This window comes from Pteronotus mesoamericanus, unplaced genomic scaffold (assembly GCF_021234165.1).
Source record: "Pteronotus mesoamericanus isolate MK-2021 breed Mesoamerican mustached bat unplaced genomic scaffold, CSHL_Meso_final scaffold_21, whole genome shotgun sequence".
Classification (NCBI taxonomy): Eukaryota; Metazoa; Chordata; class Mammalia; order Chiroptera; family Mormoopidae; genus Pteronotus; species Pteronotus mesoamericanus.
Genome location: NW_026555310.1, coordinates 19667932 through 19685357, shown reverse-complemented (window position 1 = coordinate 19685357; position 17426 = coordinate 19667932). Strand labels below are relative to the sequence as shown.

General features: G+C 39.6%; 1 protein-coding gene across 1 annotated transcript in view; it reads right to left on the bottom strand.

The window, feature by feature from the left end:
• Positions 1 to 17426, bottom strand: part of BCAT1 (branched chain amino acid transaminase 1) — a 95980-nt gene that overhangs the window by 49183 nt on the left and 29371 nt on the right. Inside the window, 2 exon segments of the mRNA XM_054591328.1 lie at positions 7274 to 7474; positions 14077 to 14145. Coding sequence (XP_054447303.1) covers positions 7274 to 7474; positions 14077 to 14145 — 270 coding nt within the window.

Sequence of the window (17426 nt, the reverse complement as noted above, 5' to 3'; positions counted from 1 at the left end):
AAAATAAGCAACTTTTTCAGTATATTATGCTTTTTTATTTTAAGAACTGTAAAAGACACAACTGAAAGGCAAAGAAAGACTTGTGCAGTGTATGGAGAAGGTTCTATGACTGATTGAATGTGTCAAAAGTGGTTTGTAAAGTTTCATGCTGGAAATTTCTTGCTGGACGATGCTCCATGGTCGGATAGACCAACTGAAGTTGACAGCCATCAAATGAAGACGTTAATTGAGAACAGTCAACATTATACCACACAGGATATAGCTGACATTCTCAAAATATCCAAATCAATAAAGTTATTGATGAAAATGAAAAAGCATCTTTTTTTTTTTTTTACAGAAAAAACTAGAGGGACTTTTTGGCCAACCCAATACTTTCTAATATGGAGCTGAAAGGCAAGTAGCAGATAAAATGTCCTTGATACCTAATGCACAACATAAAATTTATAAATAACGCTATACTATGAACTTCAAAGTTGCTAAGTAACTAGATATTAATTGCTTCCACCACAACAAAGAAATGATCATTATGTGACACATTAGAGGCATTAGCTAAGGCTACAGTGGCAATCATATGCAATATATAAATATATCAAATCAACACCTTAAGTATAAGGTGTATACCTTAAACTTATAGAATGTCATATGTCAATTATATCTCAAACAAAAAGCTGCTACGGTTATATTACTAAACACAAAATAAAATAGGTAACTACATAACATTTCATTTATTTCACAACTTTAAAATTGTATGCATTTGAGGTAGGTTCAAATACATGTAAAGATTACATGATAATACTGAGTAATACAGATGCAAAATATACAAAAAAGATAACACAGTATGACTAATATGAATTTATTCCTGGAATAGAGGTTGGTTTAACATTAGAAAATCAATTAATGAAATTCATGATATTAAGTTTATGTAGAAAAATCTATATGATCTCATTAGACATAGTAAAATGCATCTGATAAAATTAAACATTCATTTATGATTTTTTAAAAGTTTCTTAGATAATTGAGAAAAAAAGGAAGCTTTCTTATATGATGAAGGATATCTAAAATAAACTTGCAGGAAACATTCTACTTAATGGTAAAATGTAAAGCTTGACTTTTCAGATAGGGATCATAAATAATCTGCTGTGACTTTAATTCAACATTCTACAGCAGCTAGTATAAAAAGGCAAGAATAGTAAAATAAATACATTTGGTTTAAATAAGAAAAAAATAAAACTGTCATAGATCATGAAACATAGAAGAGATTAAATATCTAGAAAATAAAAAAGAAACTGACACGATCTCTTGAAATTATGTGTTTAGGCAAAGTAGTCAGATGCAAAATTATATTCCTATGTAATGGCAGCAATTCAAAGATAATACTATTTATGATCAAATAAAAGGAATACTAAGGTGGGGAAAATTTAACAAAAGAGTGGGAGACCCATAAGAAAAACATGAAAGTCTGCCAACTCATTAAAGACCTAGCTAACTGAAGAAAGCAATTCCATGCTTGTGGATAGAAGACTTTCATATAATAAAGAAGCCAATTCTTCCCAAACTGATTTATATATTCAATGCTATTCAAATGAAAATCACATCAGGGCATTCTACTTTCTTTTAACAAACTGAACTATATGAAAGTTGATTGACTTGATAAACTGTACCCAAAAGTTATATGGAAAAGCCAATGACCAAGAATATCTAAGACAGATATTGCAGAGCTAAATAGAACCACTCGTCCTATGATTTGGAGATTAAGACAGTATGGTTTTGACGCAGGTAAACAAGTGAAAAACTGAAACAGAATGTAGGCCCAGAGAGACAAGACAACTGAACAAAAATGAAGATCCCAAAGCAGGCCTATGCACATGACAGAAGTGCTATGACATGTCAGAGGAGAAAGAACAGTCCTTTAAAATGGTGCTGGGACAACTGGGTATCTGTAGCAAAACAGGAAAAAAGAAAACAAAGAAAGAAAGAAAGAAAGAAAAAAATCAGACTGTACTTCCTACTTTATATAAAATCCAATCTAGGATTAAAGACCTAGCTGTGAAAGACAATAATGGGAGAGGATATCTTCATAATCTAGAGTTAGGAGATGAATCTTTAAACAAGATACAAAAATATCAAACATAAAGCAAAGATTGGTAAGTTTAATTTTTAAAAACTTAAGTGTATTTCTCATCATCAAAAATTATATAGAGAGTAAAAAGAGTGTAGAAGATATCTGAAACACATATAACTGACAAAGGACCCATGTCCAAATTATATGAAATACTTCTACAAACTAAAAAGACAACACAATACAAAGGTGAGTAAAAGAGTCAAACAAGCAGCCCCTTCAAGTAAGAAGATATCCAATTGACCAATAAATATATGAAAAGCTGTGTGGAAATTAATATCACAATAAGATGCCATTATATTAAATGGGCTAAAATTTTTAAATCTGACTATACTAAAAAGTGACAAGGTTTGAAAACACTAGAAATATTTGTTCATGGCTGGTGATTACAAAAATTAGTAAAACCACTATGGGAAATAGTTTCTCTATGCTTGTAAAGTTGAAAATATATTCTCTGATCAGTAGCATCATTCCTATGCATATCCCTAAGCAGCATTTCTCAAATTTTTTGGTGTCAGGATACCTTAAAAATTATATTCTTAAAAATAATGAAGTTTCCAAAGAGCTTTTACTTATGAGGTTTCTCTATCAATATTTACCATATTAAAAATTAGAAGTGAGAAATATATTTATAATTCTAAATTATGATATGTTAACATATTTTAATGAAAAAATAACTATTTTCCAAAAGAATTCGTGTGACGTATGGCACTGTTTTCAATTATCACAAATCTCTCATGTTTGGCTTAACAGAAGACAACTGGATTCTGATACCTGCTTCTGCATTCAATCTCTTTCCAGCATGTTGTTTTCGTTGAAGCATATGCACAAAAAAAAAAAAAAACAACCCAATCTCACACAGACTTGTAGCTGAGGCAAGGAGAGGTACCTCCAATAGCCTTTTCAGAGAATTATGGAGAGTCTTCTCTGATAGCCCTCCTAAATTTGCCAAGTGGTGGTTCCTTCAAGGTCAGTTGTAATGTAATACCTGAAACCATATCCACGAAATGTTTGCCCTATGTCAATTTATTAAAATCCTGTGGTCTATCAGGTCTCAGAACCACTACAAAATATACATAATATTAAGAGATTTATTTGAAGAAAGTGGCCAATGCAACTGTGGAGGCTAAGTGAGTACAAACTCTGCAGGCTAGGAAGGCAGGAAGGGAAGACCACAAGCAGGCTGGGCCCCCAGGTGTGAGCTGCAGCTCATCCACGTGGGGCTCGGAAGGGAGACAGAGGAAAAACTGGACACGCAGGTCTAGCAGCTGCGTGGGATCTCTTTTCTTACAGAGTCCTAAGTTCAGGCTCACCCAGAATAATCTCTCTGTTGAATAGCTTTAAATCAAACAATTAAAGACAAATGACATCTGACAAATTTCTTCACAAGAGCACCTAGGTGTTTGACTGAGTCACCAGATGGTGTGTGTATGCAACAAAATGGCCACTGCTTCCTTCTGTCCTCTAACGCTCACAAGAGAATGTTTTGTAGTCCATTCTGGTTGTTTTCTTTTTTTTGTCTTCCCACAAAGATATGCTTATTGATTTTAGAGAGAGAGGAAGGGGGAGTGGAGAGGGAAAAACAGAGAGAGAGAGAGAGAGAGAGAGAGACATCAATATGAGAAAGAAACATTAGAAACATTGATCGGTTGCCGACCATAACTTTTTGACTAGGGATCAAACCCACAACATTTTAGTGTACGGGACAACATTCCAACCAGCCAAGCCACCAGGACAGGGCTATTTAAAAAAAAAAGAAAGGAAAGAAAAAAAGAAAAAAAAAAAAAGAAGGAAGAAAGGCAGCCAGTTCAGCTCACAATGCAAAACAATCTCCCAATTGCTTTTCCTTGAAACAATCACAGTACTTTAGCATGCAGAAGTGCCTTATGTGAAGTTGCTATTTTGTCACATGGAATGCTAAAATGACAGTTCCTGAAGAGTCAAAATGTAATGAAACTAATAATTGTTACTCCTTCACCAAGAATATTCTTAAGTAAAAGTGATGTTTTTATACTGTGATGTATGGTAATAAAGAATATGACTCCCTAGCAAAGGGTGTGTCAAAATTGTACCCAGTGCAAATGCCAACACACTGTGAAAAAATATCTCAGTATTATTATGAAGAATCTTAACCTTGCAGTCTCTTGAAAGGGGAGGATAGGGACCTGTGGGCCACACTGTAAGAACTGCTAACTTGGAGAAATTCATAAACAAGTACAGCAGCATACTATGTAGAAGAATGTTCACAGAAGGAAAACACACAAATGTCCATTAACAACAAACTGAATATATTCACATAATGGAATCCTATTGCCACAAGGAACATGTGATGTGGTACATACCACCCTTAGAGCAAGACAACCAGGGCCTCTACCCTGAGCCCTACACTTTAGATTACCTCTCACCCCCAATCTTCTTCCAGATATGACTGTTACCTTAAAGCAAGGAGTCAGTGGGACCCTGAGTTTCTTTTCTAGACAAGACTCCCAAGTACCTAATTCTCTAGAATCCCTGCCCAATGGGCCCAATCCCATTTTCAGAGATTGGATGGGTTACCCTAGGTTCATCTCAAGAATAGACAGCACCACTGCTGTGCCCACACCTAAGTCCAAGGGAATGCCAAGTGGTCTGGGTATCTATGCATGTGTGCGCACAGCCCTTTGTGGTACAGTGTGGAACAAGCGCAAGAAAAGCTAGAGCAGGTGGACCATGGGGTCTCTCCCTCTGCACTTTTGTCCCAGGACCAACGATGTTAGGTTTGGCCCTGCATAGACAGATGTTACATAGTATTGAGCTCAATAGGTACGCACACATAATATAATCCCATTAATAAGAAGTTCAAAAAGAGGCAAAACTAAAGTATTAGAAATACATATAATCCAAAAAGAAAAGGAAAAAAAAAAAAAAAGGTTATCACAAAAGTGAGGATAACAGTGGCCAGAACAGAAGATATAGCAGAAAGGGACACATGAAGGCTTCTGGAAGGCTTACGTGGTCTATTTCTTTACCTGGATGACCATTCATGCATAAGTATTCATTGAATAGTGCATATACTGTTCACTTTATCAAATTATACTTTATTTCACTAAATATTTATTTCAACCAGAAAAAGAAGTGCCTGTTATCATTTCATTTTCATTTATCCATATTCCCTAGTCACAGTTCACATTTCTCTCTTTCATTATTTGAAACCTTCACCTATTTACCTAATTAAAAATATTTTTAGAATTTAAAAAACCACATGTGGTTGGAGATCTCAAAATAATATGGATTCTAAAATCAATAAGGCTGATGAGTGGAAGAGAAAGATGCTCAAAAAATTATCTATTTACTTTTGGATTAAAAAATACAACTATTATGGAACTTAAAAATCACATTGGCATTCAATAATCTGTGTCAGTATAAATAACAGTCATATTTTTGGAAAAGCCCAAAACAGGAATGTTTCAAACACAATATTTGGGAAGAAAACCTTTGAAATGAAGTATCTGCTTAACTTTCTTAGTGGGCGTTAAAACAGAAAAGAATTCTGAGGGCAAAGTCATGACTAATTTGTTTACCATCCCATCCCGAGCACTTTGCACAGTCCCAGGCACATAGAATGCTCAGTTCTCAAAATGCAGTTCCAGGAATATAACATGACATGGAAGCTTGTCAGAAATCAGAGCCTCGGAGGGTGGAGCCAGGTGACTCTGATGAAAGTTGTTTGCTTGAGAATCACTGCCCTAGGCCTTGCCATATTCCTTCTTTCAAGTTCATAAGCACTGTATTCCATTTGCTCTCCATTGGATACAGCTCAGGCAAGGGTAGCTATCATGCTCATTTTATAATGAATGAAGCTTAGACTAAATAATAAAAGAACTCACCCAAGATGGTACATTTAAGATGCAAAGATGGGAAGGGAAGTCTAAATTCAACATTTAGTGGACACCTTGGGACAGCGAATATGTTTCCAATTATTTGGCTTTATAATTTTGAACAAGTTAACTGAAGAGGCCTTTTGGAATTTTAGTGTATACAGTCAGGGGTAACATCTCAGGGAGTAGGAGCCTGGCACTGGAACCCTGACACCGCTCTTACTACTGTATAATTTACTGCTGTATAATTTTGAGCAGGAAAGTTACCTTTTCTGAATCTGCTTCTATAATAGATGATAATAATGCTTCAAAGGTTAATAATAATAGCTAATAACTGGACTCTCATTATGCACCAGGTATGGCTCTAAATGCATAAATGAGTCATCTAACCTTATAATAACACTATGATATAGGTATTATCCCTACCTATATGTCATAGGTAAAGAAATTGGAAGCACATAGTGATTAAACGTTTCCCAAGTCACAGAGCTCCCTATGGAGCCACAGAGACAGAATTTGAGCCTAGAAAGTTCAGAACCATAGGTCTTCTCACTTAAAAAAATAAAGTACCCAGTACAAGGCACTTACCAGGAATTCAATAAAAAACTAATGTTATCATTATTGTTATGAATACTTAGTATTACCATCTTTTAGTCCCTTAATAAGTAAACTGTTGTTTATTTCCAGCATCCCAATATTCTGGGAAAGATATCTAACACATTACAAATAAGTAAAATAAAATCAGGATCAAGGGAATGGGTACTGTATTGTGTATCTAAGTGTGAATCCTGAGAAAGACCAGAGAAACATCTCTAAATGTTTAATATTTTATGCTTATAATTATTCCACTCATGCTTGAAAGATGACATTTAATTACATGTCCCTTAACATGCATAACTATACATTAGTGCTGGTCATAAAAACAGTTAGCATTAAAATCTAACCATAAGATTGTACGCGATGGCCTTTCCTCAATTATTAGAAAATCTAAGAAGATAGGTGACATACTAAGTATTAAAAGTACAGGCTTTTTTGATTGCTAATTTTCTTATCAACTGCCCTTCCTTCCTAAGTGATTTTTTTATTGACATTGTAGAAAACTCAAGATTATCTAAAAAAATTAGTTAAGACTTGCCTACAGTGAGACTCTAAAGGAAAACTTTTAAAGACATTTATTGCTTTATTGAGTAAATATGATCAAGTCCAGGCTGCCCAAAAGCTATTGCAGCAAGGGGAGGTACTCGATGCCCACAACAAAGAACAACCATATCACCATCCTTTCCTGCTGAATACTTACCTCCACTGCATAATGCAAAGCCGACGAGCTAGGATGCAATGACAGGTTTTGAAAAGGCTTAATGTGTGGTTTCTCCCATCCAAACTCTGAGGACCACTCGATGGTCAACATGTGATCCGTGAAAACGGTTCCAAAACCCACATTATTTGCATCTGGTTTCTCCTTTAAAGTGGTGGCTGGTGTGATTATTAGATCTTTAGCCTGGGGAAGAAGAATCAGCACCATTAAAGAAGAGTAACTGAACATTTACTGGCTACAGAGTAAAAAAAAAAAAACACAAAATTTAAGTCATTGGCCATTAAAATTGAAATCACTTGACTCTTTTTTTCTATCCCCCAAACTTATTTCCCTTTTGGTCCGAATGGAGTATCTTTGGACCACCTTCACCCATTTCCCATCTCCTTCCCCCACTTCACCTGCAAATGCTGGCAACTAACTCAGAAATGTCACGTTATGGGAGCCAAACAAGTCACACCTGCATTCAGAATTCTGCCTGTTGTTTGAAATCTCAGCAAAGTACACTGCCTAATATCAGAACCAAACTTCAGTGATATTTAGAAACAGGGACAAAAACAGCAGATGGGGTAAAATGAATCAGAAAGGAGAACACATCCCGTCTTTGTTACCATCATAGGGCTCATGTGGAGCACTTGGCAAAGAAGAAAGGAGTGACTTTTATAATTAATACAGCAACACCAGCAACAACTTGTTAAAATAAAATGAATGCCATTAAGAACTGAACATCTTGATGATGGTTACACTTCAACTCCCCTCCAAAATTCTTGGATAAGCCTTAAATCTCCCAGGGAAACCGCAGAAGCAATGAGCAGAGTGAAGCAACTGTTTTCCTCCTTGAACACAGAGAAGTAGAGAATGAACACCAACATATTAATCCTCTGTTCTGTGCTGAAGAAACAATGAACAAAGGGAACTCTTACTGAGAGAAAGATAAATAGAGCAACAGGAAATAATCTCACACAGCAGTATCTCACCAACACTCCACACGGTCAGCCTGCCCATTACAAATGACCAACTACATTAGCATACAAACCACAGGCAATACCATCACGAACCTTTTTATGGTCCTAGAATGCGGACAAAAACCACAGGTGAAGGAGTTTGTTGGCCAGTTATAAAACAGCATTAACCAGGTGCAGGTTCAACCTGCTAAGTTATAAGGAAGGTCAACTCCTTATAACTCCACTTCTTTTAACACAAAAAAATTATCCTTCCACCACCTCTATCCCCAAAATCAAAGATAGAATTTCACTTTATATCATCAGCTTTTATTATTTTCAAATGGTCTAATTACTTCTGATTAATTCACTGCCTTACAGCTGCCTTATCATTTGGTAAATTATGAGTGATAATCAGTTTTACTTTTAGAATAATATTCAGGTCGAAATGTATTCTAAAACAATCAGAACGCTCATTACAAATCTAAAATGGAACACAATATTTCCTCCAAAACTTGGTCCGTATTTCTGACACTCATATTGCTCCCTACTTCTTCACTTCTTAACCCTTAATTTATTGAATAAGAAAAGTAAGCCTGTTTATTATCTTACTTAAAATTTTGACTGTAAGGAGGGGAAGAAAAATGAAAAGTATAAAAGCCACAGCTACTACCCAGGCCACCACATTCCTCCCTACTTCCTTGAGATGGCTTCCGTTAACAAATTCATTGATTCTTTTCCTATATTTTCTTTGTGTAATTGTTACTTTCAAGGTCATCTATCATTCTCACTTTCTCATGAACCCTTGGTGTTCTACACTAGTCACTGAACTGAGACACTTGTCCTTTCAAGTATTTCTTAAGTAAGTCTGATTCCTCAATTTCTACTACCCGCTCAGTAGCACATACTTTGTGTTTTTTTCATGTTCAATGTCCATGAACAGTTCAATGGCTACAGATTCAAGTCCAAATATTTTGGCCCAACTAACTCCCTTTTTCAATTCTGCCTCTCACTAATGTTCTAAGTCTTTTTACTTATTATTTATCAATGCATTTAGCCAAAGATAAATAAAAAACTAACAGGGAGCTGGTTTTTGCACATTAACAAGTCTGGAGGAGCCAGGCCTGGCAACACTCTGGAACGTCAAGATTCTCTGATTTTCTTGACATTCACCTCAGGGCCAGAAAAAGATTGCTGTAGTGGTAGTTTCAGTTTTAATGATCTAACCAAAGCCTAAAGAACAAGTGGAGAGTCCCTGGCCAGATGACTCAGTTGGTTGGAGCATTATTCCCGTATACCAAAAGGTTGCAGGTTCAATTCTGGTCAGGACACATACAGGAGGCAACCAAGAGATGTTTCTCTCCCTCTCTCTGTCTCTCTCTAAAAGTAATAAATATATCCTCAGGTGAGGATTTAAGAAAAAAGAATGAAAAGAAAAATTGGAGAGGACAATACCAGACTTCTCTGTCCCCTTTAACCACAAAGTAAAATTTTACCAGAATTTCCCTTATGCCTTATTGGTGAGAAATGTGTCTGATGGATCTCTCTAGCTGCAAGGAAGGTGAGGAATGCAAAGTTGTCACCCAGAGCTGGTGAGTGAACTGCAAACCAAATCCAGGTTCTGTAACAAGGAATAAGAGCTGTATTTGGGGTACACCTTAGCCCAGTGCTAGAAAACAGAACCCATCCTTAAGAATTCTTGTTCACACGCTTTTGTCTGACTTGGAAGGAAACACGGGACAAAAACTTGACTGCAGAAATCTCACCCACCACACACGCGGACTTTTTTTCTCTCTGCCATTCCCTCCACTTGTAACACTGGACAGGAGATGTCTCCAGTTTATCAAACTCTTTTCCTTCTTCCTCCAGCAATGACTGTGGAAATTTAGCACCACATCTGGCTCAGTAATCTGTTGTAGTATCCTCAGCTTTCAAACTACCTAGCACTTGCTTTACTTACTACTATTCATACAACCCTTCCATATAGACAGCTCACCCTCCAGAAAGCTTGGTTTGGGTCTATAAAATCCTTTTAATTGGTGTGAGCAATTGGGAAATGGGAGTCATGTTTCTTTATTGTGTTGGCCTAACTCTCATTTAGCACAGTAACTATTGTACATATCACCTATGTTTGATTAATTCAGTTCTAAATTTCACTACTTGGATTGATCTTCATGGTTGGATATTGACATAATAGGCTGCTACAGTTTTTATTTTTTTTTTAATTGTACTTACTATATTTCATAAAAGACCTTTCGGTGGTTGTTTTTACAAAACCTGAAAGGACCAACGTTAGGAATGAGGATGGCCGAGATTATAATTTTTACTTTCCTGAACATTCTCCTTAAAATACATAGTGAGCCAAGGCCCAGAGAGATCAGCTTAGTCAATGACAAAGCTGATATATTGAATAAGTTGTTTTTATGCTCAATTTAGTGTTCTTGTAATAAGGACTTGCTAATACTAGTGAACTTTCTAGAAACTGAGTATAAATGATTATATTACCAGGTAATAGTTCTATTTTAGTAAACCATTACATTCGTCTGTGAGGCATGCAATTTCTTTCTTTTTTTTTTATGTTTTAAATAGATTTTATTTTTTACAACAGTTTTAGATTTACAGAAAAATTGAGAAGATAGTACAGAGACTTTCCTGCAATTTCTTAATGACGTGATTAGCAACCTTCTATCTTTCTGATTTGTATATAGGGATTGCCCTATATGCACTTTTTCAGAGTAATGCACTATTTGGTGGCTTTGGAATTTCACGAAGAACTCCAATTGTCCTTTATTTGAGAAAATTCTTTTCATTCTGGAAACTAAAAGTAACAGCCATTAACCTGAGTTCAAAGAGAAATTACCTAACAATAATAAATTTAAACAATTAGGTAGTATAGTTGAAAGAAGTGGAAAAGTAAACAATATTAACTAATGGTATGTGATTGGTTTTCAGTAGGTATGAAATGCAGTTCTTAGGTTAAAATTATTAGCATAAAAGAAACACATTTTATAAACAATTGTAATGAGCGTTCTTTAAAAACCAATTCCTTTTTCTACATTTCATTCCATGATGGCTAAAAAGTAACTACTTGTAAAATGATATTTTCTCCTGCAGTATTAATGTTTCCTTCCAATGCCCCATATTACCTGATGATTTCAAGTCAGAACGTTTTATACCATTCATTGGCTTGCTTGTGGAAGAATTTGGAAGGCCACCACGGCTGGATTGTGAAATGACAAGAAATACTGACAAAAACAGGGCAATTAAAAAAACAATTTCCTAACTCAAAACACATGCTTGGGTAATCATTTGCTCCGAAACAGGGAAGCCAGTAGCAGGCTAGTGCAACCTGGCTGAGAGCATTGGAGGCCTGTACTAGCCAACATTCAGGCAAGAGCTTCTGTGCAGCACTTGATAGTGCATCTGCAAGTCTCTGCATAGGCCTCCACACAAACTTTCAAAGACTCTGCATTACAACTGGATCAGGAATTACAGAATTTTTTTCTACAATAAGGGCATTTTTTTACTCTATTTGGAAAGGGTTAGGTGCTCTGTTCATTGTCTTTCAGAGACAAAAACTAACAAGGAGATACGAAGAGGAGAATACCAATTTGGAGATCTGCAAAGCAAGGGGAATGGGAAGAAATAGAGAGCTGACCGCCTCGAAACAAAGAAGATTCTGGAGTCCACAAAAAGATCCCACAGATTCCCCAGAAATAAAGCATCTCTTTGCTAGGCCCTGCTGGAAAACTGCATTCTCACTGTAAAATGGCCGCTTCAAAATGGGGGAGGGGATGCAATATGAAAACTATCCACTAGAGCCCCGAAAGGCAATTTAAAATTTATAAAAGGGATAAATCAAGAAAGAGATTAAAAAATAGGTCAAAAGCAAAGATGGTCCTATAAAATCCACCGTTTTCTCTCCCAAAATTATCAATTTCATTCTTCATTTGCCTCATCACATATGCTCTATGAATACAGCCACCATGAGAACACATTTTGATAGGTAAATACCTGCATGTAGAATGTCAACATGCTTCCCTCAATTAAAACTCAATAAATAAAAGTCTAAATTAACAAAGAAAGACATTATTTACTTTATGAACTCTTTACTCTGCAAAATAATTACTCTATGTATAAAAGTATGAAGAACATGCCTGCCCTTCGGGGAAGCACCACTGTGCCGCTCCCTTCCCCGTCTTCTTACCTCTCAGGTGTGCCTCTCCTAAGCGCTAAGGGCCCCCAGGAGTCTTGCAGCCAGGGGAGCGACGGGCGGCGGCAGCAGCTTGTCCGGGGCTCACCCCCTGAACCTGTCGCCCAGGCCCCCTTTCTCTGACTTCTCAGCGAGCTGACAGCCGCCCCGCCTGGGCGCTCTCCTGTTGCTGCTGCTGTCCTAAGCCCTTGTTTCACTGTCCCCAGCTTTGATAAATGTACTCTCCAAAATAAAGTACAAAGACATTTTGGAAAAATTTTATTTATCTATATGCCCTCTGAGTAATTTATTTACTGTATAATATGATCCTTTGGGATTATCAAGTAAGAATCCCTTTTATCTCATTCTTTCAAGGACCTGAATCTTAAAATCTAAGTCCCCCAAAATGTATTAGAGTTTAGTCTTCATAGAGAAAGCAGATTGGTTACAAGGTTATAGAGGATATGGTCTTTAAAGGACCACGAATAATATGGACAGATAAAATTCACATACTTATTTTTGTGAAGAAATTACTATATTCTATGATGTTTTGATTTTTTAAAAATCATGAGAGCAGGGACCTTGACGAAATGTTTGGATTTCCAATGCCTAACACAGCCTCTGGTACATAGCAAAAGCTGGAGACAGGAGGTGTAAGACTGATGGGTCGAGTTTCACTCCCTCTCTGAACCCTGCCAGACATGAGGTCATTAGGACACTCTGTGCTATGGATGACCGTTGACAGTGACTGAGACAGGCAGCAGGAGAGCAGAACCAGGCGTAAAGGGAAGCAGCAGAAACCCCCATGGCTGGGGAGGGGAAGCAGGGGCGGGGCTGGAGAGCCTGATTACTACAGAGAAAATGATACCTTACATTTGTATTTTTATTGGTTTCAAAGTACTTTAAAAGGTCCTTTCTCAGTTGCTCCTCATTATTCTTCTGTGAATATGAGATTTAGCACATAAAATTATAATTCATTGAGAAAAGAAATAAATGCAACACTTTTACTGTAAAATATTAGGTGCTGCTTAAAGAGAAAAATCATGAGTTTAACTTTTTCCACAAGTGCAGTGAGGGTTATGCTTGTACAATCAGATAAACCTTTAGGTGACTATTCATGAATTGATTACTTTCCAATCAATATTTATGATTTATAAAATATTATAAGCAACTTTTAACTACTAGGTAGTTTCAGACGTGATGTATGTGCTCCTGCTCTCGGAATTATTTCTGCCCCTAAGAGGAGAATTTAAAAGGCATAGCAACATATCAAGCTGCTGTAGCTGTGGCCAGTGTTGCTCAGCTGGTTGGAGTGTCCTCCTGTAAACCGAAAGGTTGCAGATTTGATTCCTGGGCAGGGCACATGCCTAAATGGCAGGTTTAGCCCCTGGTCAGGGTCCGATCACAGAACAGAGGCAACTGATCCATGTTTCTCTCTCACATCCATGTTTCTCTCCCTCCCTCTCTTCTTCCTTTCCGCGCTCTCTCTCTAAAATCAGTAAGCATGCCCTCCAAGTGAGGATTTAAAAAACAAAAACAAATTTAAAAAAAAAATACTACTGTATAGCCAGCACAGTGAAAATTGCCCCAAATGTCAACAAGGCATGAATTTCTTACGTTGAATTGTTTCACTTAATCTCTGGCACATAACTTACCTTTAAAGTTCTCACGACCGCATCTGATCCTGCTTCTCTGCATTCTTCCAAGCATCCATTATTGCAGTCCTTAAAGAAGAATTAAATTCATTAATTAAGTTACACCAGGTAGGTAACTGGGGCCTGGGGTAATCAATATCACTCACCATGACAATCGTGCTCTGCTGTAGTGCCCCAGCACACAGGAAAGGAGGATCGAACACCCAGGCACAGCCCCAAAGGAAATAGTCTTGAGAGCGATGCCCTTCACTTCCCACCCTGCCCCAGGTCGCGGCTGTTTTTGTCTTCCACCGCTGGCTGGGGCAGACTGCTCAAAACCCAGGTGAGCCCTACAGAGCCACGGTTCACCAGCAAAGAACAAGAAGGCAATTGTCTGCCTTATATCTGAGTAAATAGTCTAGTCCAGGGTTTTAAGCCATTTATAGAAAAACCTCCAAGGCGCACTCAGCCTCGTGGTCTTGTCAATCTCTGGCGTACAATAGCGAGCCTGGAAAAGGGATGGGGAGGAGAGTGAATCATGTTCTCCCTGGGCAGGGCCCTCCCGTGCAGGCGCAAGGACACCAAACACCAGAGGCTAAGGACAAAAGCCTCAGGGAAGTGGGGGTAATTTAAAAGATACTTAAGGACACAATAGAAGGGCGAACTGGAGAACGATGTAGACCTTTAAAATTTTTTTTTTAAATACAGCCTAATCTGCTAAGTAACTGCAGGAGAGAGAGAAGAAAAAGATCCAAGGAGGCAGAAGGCTGCGGGCAAAATATTTTGGGGTGGCAAAGGCACGTAGGATGTGGCTGTCAGTTTTGGCAGCGCAGAAACCCCGCTGCCGCCTCCTTCCCCAAAGCGGTTTCCATGACGACTCTCAACGTCCCCGGCGGCAGTGCGCTCAGCGCTTCGGGCGCATCACCGCGGGGCTTTATACTCGACCGGCGGGGGCCTATCCGAGGTGGAATTCGCAGGCTGGGACCCTAGATTTCCAGCAGGGCTGTGGTAAGAGGAGACGTCATGGTGGAGGCCGAACGGAGGCGCAAGACGAAGCAGAACGTTGCAGGCAAGGGCAGCAACGCGCCCGGCCCGGCCCGCGCGCGCCGATGACCCAGAGTCCAATCCACCCCCCTTCCTCAAACGCCCGGGCTCAAGTACCTGGCGGGCGAGGGCCGCGGCTGCACCGGGCGGGCTGGCCATGAGGAGGCTCCGGGAGCTCGGGTCTGCAGAGAGCGGCTGCGGCTGCAGGCAGAGCGCGGCTGGACGCGAAAGCGAGCGGCAGGGACCGCATGGCGAGGGCTGCCACCGCCCCGGGCCCCGCGCAAGGGCGAGACGCAGGAAAGGACGCATCCTCTCACGCAGTCCCTCCACCCGCCTAGTCCCTCTTGAGTGAAAAACCAAAGTCCTAGTGCCTTCTCCCGGGTATCTCGGGCTGGGTGCTCGAGTGCCCGTCACCAGGGAGCACCTTTCAGAGTACAGGCACTTCGCTAGCATTCTTACTAACAACCCCTGGGGAACGGCTCAGAAACGCCCCTCGGCTAAGACAAGGCCACCTCGGGGAAAACTATATTTATACAGGGCATATTCTCCGTTGACAAACCAACAAAAGGCAATACCCCGTTCCGATACACTCGTCTCCCCCTCCCCCTCCTCCCCCTCCTCCCCCTCCCCCGGGGTTTGCAGCCCGGTTTAGGCAGTTCTGCAAGGGCTCTTGTCTGCCACTGACCCACTGACCGCCACGTGCAAATAGTCTAATTGTAATGCAAAGTGTTGCAGGGCCACCAGGTTCACATTCCCTAAGACCTGTTTCTACCCAAAGACCTTGATGCCTCTTTGATCCACCTCTTCATCATTTTCAGGCACAACAGATCATTAATGGCTCCCATCAAATCATCAAATGAAACTGTTTTAAAAGTTTTCTGATACAGGTCTGTAATAGCAATATTTAGAAGCTGGACTGGAAAGGGATGTTTGAAATATTATTGAAATAGAAATAGAAAAGAAGAATTGTAATACCAATTGAAAAGACAAAGCCAGCCCCATTTGCTATTGTGGCACCATTCGCCTAACAGTCCTATGACCTTTGTTAAACATGACTGTCATTTTACTGGTCTAAGCTTGTCCCCAGAACTGGAAGCAAGAACAGAACTAACCACGCCCTACAGCCACAGACAGAAGATAACACTGGAATAAACTGCAGCCTAGTGTTACAACACAAGGCAGACCAAAGGCCACACCACACCAACTCCCACACCCTTTTTTAATCCAATTATAATCCAATAAAAACTCAAAGCCCCCACCCTTCAATGCTGGTGTATCTCTCCACACCACGTCCCTCTCCTTTCTTGGAGAGTGAATAAAATCTTTATTCTCTACATTTTCTTCTCTATGAATTCTTTCACAGCCTTCGTCATCGACCCCCCTAACATTTTGGTGCCCTGTACTGGGACACCCTCTATTTCTCCCTCTCCTCCAGCTTCCTGAGACTTGCAACGAGAGGAGCAGTAGGCCGGCCGTGGAAGCTCGACCTGGTCTAACCCCCTAACCCTGTCTCTGCGAGGTTCGGAGAGAGGACTCCAACCCTTCCCCATCTCTCCAGACTCTGCAAACAGCCTCCTCCTCACCCATCTTCAGGGCCAGCGATTGCTAAGTCTCTCTGAATCTCTGGATGAAAACATCCTATGGAAGGTGATAGCTTACCCCCTCATCTCCTGGTAAACCCCGGTACTGGGTCTATCCCTTTTGCAGGGTTTCGGCTGTGAGGGACACCTCCAACCATCTCGCTGCTGGTCTGGTCTGCTCTTGGGGCCCCAGGGACCCCTGGCTCTGAGGCAGAGCTTGTGTTTGGTCTGCCCTCAGGCTCTGGCTGGAGACTTCTAGGTCATTTGAGTTGGGGATGCCCTTCTCAAGCCTTCCCCCTGCCCCAGTTGTTCTCATCCCTGAGATACCCTTTCCTTTTCTTTTCCATAGTTTTCACCATGGGCAATATTCAATGGACCTCGCCCAAGGACTCCCCGTTGGGTTATCTACTTAAGAATTTGAAGACTCTGGGACTTACTGACCTCAAGCTCAAGCACTTGATTTTCTATTGCAACACAGCCTGGCCTCAACACAAACTGGGTGACCAGGAAGTCTGGTCCATGAACAAATCTCTCAACTATAATTCTGTCCCCCAGTTTGACCTGTACTCTTATTGCTCTGAGAAATGGTCTGAGGTGCCTTATATTCAGGCCTTTTTCAAACTCTCTCACCATCCTCATCTCCGCACTTCCTGTCACATGTTCTTACCTATACCTACTTCCCTTCCTCCTCCATCTTCCCACGATTCAGATGAACTCCCCCTCTCTGCACCTCCTCCTTAATATTCC